The sequence below is a fragment of the Microchirus variegatus genome (genome assembly GCF_963457635.1).
Source record: "Microchirus variegatus genome assembly, chromosome: 1".
NCBI lineage: Eukaryota > Metazoa > Chordata > Actinopteri > Pleuronectiformes > Soleidae > Microchirus > Microchirus variegatus.
Window position 1 is genome coordinate 10,435,736 of NC_139802.1, and position 7,424 is coordinate 10,443,159.

Here is a 7,424-nt window from a genome sequence, read left to right on the forward strand (position 1 = left end):
TAACATTTTCTGGATTGTGGAAATAATCGCTAGTTGCTGCCCTACTTGATTTTTATGTTCTATTGCTCATCAGAGGCCTTGTAGTGCTTTTCCATTCTATTCGACAACAGTAGGTTAACAAATATACACATTTAAAAACCTTTTCACTATACTGGATTTCGACGGCAGCCTCATTAGTGACACGGCTTCCTTTTGTGTTGCACATGATTCAAATGTAATTAACATCTTAAATGAAATGTACTGAAATCTATAGAACAAGAATTAACACCATGAATTGATGATGAACATAAATCTCTCAGAGATTGAGAGAGAAAATCCATTATTAAAAATAAGAATCACACTCATCCTTTCAATAAACAACAGTTTTATTTACAAAAAGAGCAAAATCCCGTTCTCGCCTCATTTTTGTTAAGATCGCGTCCTACAAACCGAAAGAATCAGCTTCTGGGTCGCAAGTATTTTACACCTGTGTTCTTTATGTTCAGACCTGGAAACAGTGCTCACTCGCTCTAAAGCTTTGTCCGTGTTATGTGATGGGATGCCGAGAGCTCGCTCCTTGTGCATTGGTAAATACACTGTAATCTGATATGGCAACACAGAGAGAGAGCGACAAAACAGGAACAAATGAATCAGAATTAACAGCACGCTGGTGTGCAGCTGCAACATCTCCAGTCTTGACAGACCAATGGCAGTTGGTTGAGGAGGAGGGATGAAAAGAAGAGGGTGGAAATGAAGAAAGGGAGGGGATATCAAGATTCATCACATTGCAAAAAAAGAAGAAAGAAAGTATATTTTCTTCGATCTGCTTCACATGGTGAACTGCACCTGAAGCCAGAGTCCGAGTCCTGCTGCTTTCTTGATTAAAATGGCCACTTTTTTTTCTTCAAAATTTCATCCCGTCACCTTTAAAACTAAATACAAATGCAATTTAATTAAGATCAATAGATATTTTGTTAATTCCCTCAAATCGGAGAAGAAAAAAAAAAAACGGGAAGAAGCGAGTATTTTAACCCGAGTCAGCAGCTGCGCGGCCGTTTGTTCAGAGCTAAGGAGGAGGATGGAGCCACCTCCTCTCATTCATCACCCAGGCGGAAGCCTTGGCCCCAGTTGTGACGTCCTCCGAAACCACCACCACCACCACCTCCTCCTCCTCCTCCTCCCCCTCCTCCTGCCTGCTCCTGGGCAGCTGGTCTCCTGCTGGGAGGGACTCCAAAGCCTGACACCCCTCCCCTCCTGTTAGGGAAAAAACGATATCTGCAAGGAACAGGGAGAGAGACGTTTACACAAAGGTGAGATGAAGTTTAAAAACAATTTGAGTTTCACATACCCTTTTTTTTTTTACTACATTATCTATCAAACAAGACCCCCCTTAAATGTGTTGCTCTTTTTTTAATTTGCAGCCATTTGCTAAACATTTTTGCAAATCTATTAAAGAACAACAACTGAAATATCACATGATCATAAGTATTCAGACCCTTTGCTGTGACACGTATATTTAACGCAGGTGCTGTCCATTTCTTCTGATCATCCTTGAGATGGTTCTCCATCTTTATTGGAGTCCAGCTGTATTTAATTAAATTGATTGGCCTTGATTAGGAAAGGCACACACCTGTCTAAATAAGACCTTACAGCTCACAGTGCATGTCAGAAGGAACTGGCCGAAGAGCTCAGAGACAGAACTGTGGCAAGGCACTGATCAGGCCAAGGTTGCAAAAGAATTTCTGCTGCACCTTATGTGTCAAGAGCACAGCGGCCTCCATAATCCTTAAATGGAAGAAGTTTGGGACGACCAGAACTCTTCCTAGAGCTGGCCGTCCGGCCAAACTGAGCAATCGAGGGAGAAGAGCCATGGTGAGAGAGGTAAAGAAGGTGGCTGAGCTAACCAAGTTCTAGAAAGTCAACCATCAACTGCAGCCCTCCACCAATCGGGGCTTTATGGCAGAGTGGCCCGACAGAAACCTCTCCTCAGTGCGCGACACATGAAAGACCTATGAGAAATAAGATTCTCTGGTCTGATGAGACCAAGATTGAACTTTTTGGTCTTAATTCTGAGCAGTATGTGTGGAGAAAACCAGGCAACCTGTCACCACCTGCCAAATACAATCCCAACAGTGAAGCTTGGTGGTGGCAACATCATGCTGTGGAGCTGCAGGGACAGGACGTGTGGTTGCAATTGACGGTAAGATGAATGCGGCCAAGTACAGAGATATCCTGGAAGAAAACCTTTTCCAGAGTGCTCTGGACCTCTGAATACTTTCCGTACCCACTGCATCTGCAGTGCTTAACAAATCTTCTACCGCTTTATACTCAATAACAACCTGAATTCCCCTTCTTACACCCAAATGTGAGTCGCCTCACTGGGCTTCTTTTGTGAAGTCAGAAATTAATCAAGCATACCATTCAACCAGTACAACTATTTTTGTCTCTTCTGGAATGCAAGTAAATAACTATCATTTAGCATCTAAATCGAAATTTTCAGTTTTTTTTTGTTTTTTTTTAAACGGTGCATTTGAAAATATTATGGATAACAACAATATTTATATTTTAGCATTAAAAATATCACTTTTGGTGAAAGAGCTTCTACATACTGGTGTATTAACTGTTACAGAAACATAAAAAAAATATTCTGATAATTACCAATGCTGTTAATTTAGGGCAGCTGTGACCTTTACATTGGTAGTGGTCTAATACATTTGCAGCATTAATGAATAACAAATCCAAATTTATTTTTGTCAAAGCACATACGGCAACAAAAGGCACAGGTGTTTCTAATGGGAGATAAAAAAAAAGAGAACAGTTTGGTTCGTGAACTTCACTCTCCGCTGTATTTAGATGTTAAATCAGTGGTTTGGTGACAGATGTTTAAACCTCGTCTAATCACTGTGGCTATAAGTGGCAATCACAGCGTGTGGGTAAATGAGACAGTAAAACGGAACAGGCTGAACTCAATTCCCACTTTTCTGTCAAGCTTTACTTTAATATTCACTGTGTAAAAGAATTATACAAGACACACTGAAAAGAACTACCACTCTATGACTTTGAAAGATTTGAAATGTTTCGTAGATCATGTTTTTAAATGTGCACATCACTAAGAACAAGGAAACGGAATTCATTGATTCCAATTTTTCAAATAAAAAGATTAAATAATATTGGCCATAATAAGCTATTGTCATATCGGCTACAAGTCCCATACTTCTTTGTCATTAATTCACCTTTTTTTGTTACTTATACAAGGGAAAATCTTTTACCAGGAATTTGTCTTCGGTAAAATACATCAAAATAAAAGGTTTGGAAAAAAAAAGACTTACAAGAACTCTGGTGTGGAGAGAAGGGAGCGTCCTCCCAGGTCCATTGGGTATTTGAACATGAGGAAGAAGTAGAGGTGACCCACTAAATTTCCCGTCAGTTCATTCACAAATCTGTGCAGGAGCAGCAAATCACACATGAATAGTGTTAACATGCACAGAGTTTAAACATTAGCAACATTAAAAAAGGCTGTTTTTCAGGATGTTGTCCTAATTTAAACACAAGACAAAAACAGTATTTATTAATTTCTAGATATTAAATGTACATTTATAATGTTGTGTGTTTTAAAAACGTAATTACGTTAATGTGAATTTACCATCACTGATTAAATATTGCTACTTACGAGCCTCCGATGATGAAGTTGAAGCCCAAGATTACCCAGGGTAGATAATGTGCCTATGACGGAGCACGAGAAATATTAGTTACAGCCTTTGAATTCAATGACACATAACAACGTCCTGTTAGTAATATGAAATATGAGCCATCTTTAGAAATGTCACAGTGGGGGGAAAAAAAAAACGCAAGTACCTTGAATCGTGTTCCGAACCAGAAGGACACAATGACGTCTTTATTGAACTGCGCCCAGACGTACAACACCGACATGATCAGTGGGATCATGAGTAGCTGAAAACACAAGCAGACACAAGGTATTTAACAGAACCCTGTCTGAAACTTAAGATTGTCACTTATTAGGTTTGCTTATTGTTAGACAGAAGTGTCCCAATAGAAAACAAAAAGATACTACACTGACACAAGATCACTTCAAAAGAACCAGAATTAAGCTACCTTTATGATTCAAGTCCCTGGTTTACACAAACTTCATTATTGTGTAAGTTAATTATTAAACACAACACACACCAGATAACTATTGTGATAAACAGTGGTCATGATTTAAGTTGTGCTATAAATTCAGAGAGAAGAAGAGTCTCACCCGCATGTCCATCAGCATCCCAGTTATCTACAGACAAGTGTCAAGGACAGAAACATGGCAAAGTGATGGCAAAGCAATCACAGCTGGAGCCTTAAGATAAGAGCAGCTGGAGACTGGAGAGTTTCCAGTTTAAAACCCCACACCGGCCTCCTACCACCCAGCATCTCTGCCTCTTTGAACTAGGTGTCCGACTTTGGCAAATCATATGACTTTATTTAAAAAATACATTTCCATTATAAGCCTAAGGGGATAAAAAGTGAATATGTATTTTTAGATGAGGTTTAAGGAAGGCCGGCTTTTCCTTAAATATGACTTGTTAAAAAATTGTAAAAAAATCAAGACAAGCAGTAGGAGCTTGAACTTCTGACTAAACGGCACAGCGGCACTGAGATGTGGGCCAGGCTGCACTGCCGGTGCTGCATGTGACCTAGATTAGGTTTCTCTGCTCTGCAGGGGTAGACTGACACTGGGCCACTGGCACAGAGCCACACTGACATGGCACACGGTGCTGCAGAGGCAGAGAGAGAAGGAGGGAGAGAGAAATGCAGAGGGCAAAGAAAGCAAAGGCAAAAATAGGGATGTAATGAGTTACTAAAGGAAACTATTTTCTGTAGGTTGATTTATCTCTTAAAGAGAGGGTTTTAAAGGGAGTTCATGATGCGAGTAAAAAGGATACAACAATACAGATCCAGTTGAAGAGAAGCATGAAGACATAGTCTGCAGGTCTGCCATCAAACGCCCCTGCCAAACAATACCAAGAAAAACATTAGCATGACAGGAAGCGCATTAAATGCGACTGCACGTGTTAAACCCAAACCCACCAAGGCCATTCATCTCACCTGTTTCTAGCCGACTGGAGTAGTGGTAGAGGAAATACAGGTTAACCATGTACAGGAACCCTGTATTCGGGCTTACTGGGAAATACAAGGTGGATGTCACTGGTCTCCAAAGCTGAAACAATCACAAGAGATGTTAATCTCATAGAAATTACAGTATAAAAAAATACTATAATTACATTACATTAAGTTTAGCAACTGCACTTGATTGTGGAAAGTCTAAAATGCCTTCCAGAGGGAAGCGGTTCAAACTGGGAGAACAATGGATGAGATGGATCACTTGTCATGTCAGGAGCTTTTCTTTTTTTCCAAGAGACTTATAGACTCATATTATTCCTCATCACCATTGTACAACCTCATACCTCAGGTAGCGGAAAGTAATCTGAGGGGTTGTTTTAGAACAAAAAAGACATTGTATAAAATACTGTCAAACTGACTGCTTTTATTGAACACCGTAATTCAAATACAGTATGTTGGCTTCATCTGTGACAGATAAAGCACAGTCTTTACGGCAATGCAAATGTAAAAATGTGTTATTAGAATAGTATAGAATAGACTATAAATACTTTATTCATCCCCAAGGGGAAATTGGGGAAATGTGTATTAAAAAGAGTACTCTTGAACATTCTTCAAGTTGTTAAATGTCGATCATTTCTGGTTTATTTGCTCTATATAACAAAAAAAATCATTAAAACTGAATCATTTGGGTTTGTGGAAAAACAAGACATTTGAGAACGTTGTTATTTCCAGGTTTGAGACCGATGAACATTATGACCAAACAAGTATTCGGTTAATGGAGAACGTAATCGACAGGTTAATCTATTATGAAAGCAACCCTTGGTCAGTTCCTGCTTGTAGACTGTGTGTATGACGGGGCTTCCTCTAAAAATAGAGTTCTCTCAGACTTATTGGTGACGCTGATCCAGCTCTAGCCCACTAGCCTAAACCCTCTGACTCAACTATCTTACCACACGGAAGTTATGTAGATGACCACTGTTACTAAATAAAGCAACATTTTGACAACAACCGGAAGTCATATCCTCCAACGTCTCGCCCTCTCATTGGCTACCATCACACACAGCTAACAGGCCTGCTCAGTGAGCCCTGCTAGCCACCTGCTAACTAACCTAGCACACTCAAACACACGGTGTTTTATTGACTCCAGACACAGCAGAACAGAGCCGAGAGGGAAATACTTACATGGAATCTGGTAAAGACCAACTCCGGGATAAGAATGAGGTGCCGTAAGTCAATCAATCCTAGTTTCCCAATTAAGGGAACAGCAATCGATGCTGCAAACCATGACCGGGTGATTAAAGGGATGCTTCTGAACCAGTCCCCTATATCTGACATCTTTCCATAGGGTTTCTGTCCACGAATAATCCACAAACGATAGCCCTTCTCTGAAGATGGGCCGGTGTCCCCCTAAGAAAACTGCGACCCCTGGTTACCTTAATATCACAACTGCTCTGGTGCTAAGTTTACATGACGTGGCTAATCACAGACAGCTAGCTTCACACATGATAATGATCGTGAAGGAAGGACTTGTGTGTCCGGTTAAGTTTTTCAAAATAAAACTAGAACGTGCATTTTCCCCAGAAAATGTTTCCTGAAATCTGGCTCCTCCTTTCATGTCTATTGGAAACGCGGCCTTTGAAATGCTCTGCTGAAATATACATTAAATCAGCAGAAAATGCTAAAGATCTTGAGAGAATGAATGTTCAGAAAACATGCAAAGTATAGTGAAAATGGATGTCAAATAGCAAAAACAAACCGAAAATGTGTACAAAAACATCTACAAAAAATTTAGAATTATGAGTTTCATTTGAATTAAAAGCTGAATTGAATGCTGAATTTATTTCAAAACAAAACTGAAGATTGAAAAACAATAATTGGAACTGAGCATTCCCAATGAACTAAAAAGCAGCAACACCACGCCTTGCTGCTACTGCTATACAATACTACTACTAATAATAATGATGATAAAAGTAACCAACGTGATTATCTGGTGGCATGATGCATTGGACATCAGATTCAGCACTATTGTCGTTTTATAGTGTTGCGCTGTTTTCCTTTTATTTGATTTTCTTGTACTGTCCTTTAAAATTGTTTGCATTGAACAGAACTGATTCTATTGATCCAAAGATATGAACTTTAAAGCAAAGGGGATACTGATGGTTACATGTTGTGTAGCCACAGAGACTCACAGCACTTACATAGGGTGTGCAATATTTAATGTTTAGTTACAAAGAAAGTCTAATAATATGAAGAATGTATTTTAAGCTGTTAAAATCCCTTTTGAATCGACTAGCACATTTAGAGAGTTGTATCTAAGGTGAATTGAAACATGT

At 39.5% G+C, this 7,424-nt stretch overlaps 1 protein-coding gene across 1 annotated transcript; it reads right to left on the reverse strand.

Moving 5' to 3' along the window:
- Nucleotides 1–353: 353 nt before the first annotated feature.
- derl1 (derlin 1) lies at nucleotides 354–6,578 on the reverse strand. The gene is made up of 8 exons (XM_083895885.1): nucleotides 6,274–6,578; nucleotides 5,077–5,188; nucleotides 4,914–4,978; nucleotides 4,238–4,264; nucleotides 3,835–3,930; nucleotides 3,650–3,702; nucleotides 3,309–3,419; nucleotides 354–1,254 (listed from the first exon to the last, which is right to left on the reverse strand). The coding sequence occupies exons 1-8, from the start codon at nucleotides 6,424–6,426 to the stop codon at nucleotides 1,074–1,076; spliced, it is 798 nt and encodes a 265-aa protein (XP_083752011.1). The 5' UTR covers nucleotides 6,427–6,578; the 3' UTR covers nucleotides 354–1,073.
- Nucleotides 6,579–7,424: the final 846 nt, after the last annotated feature.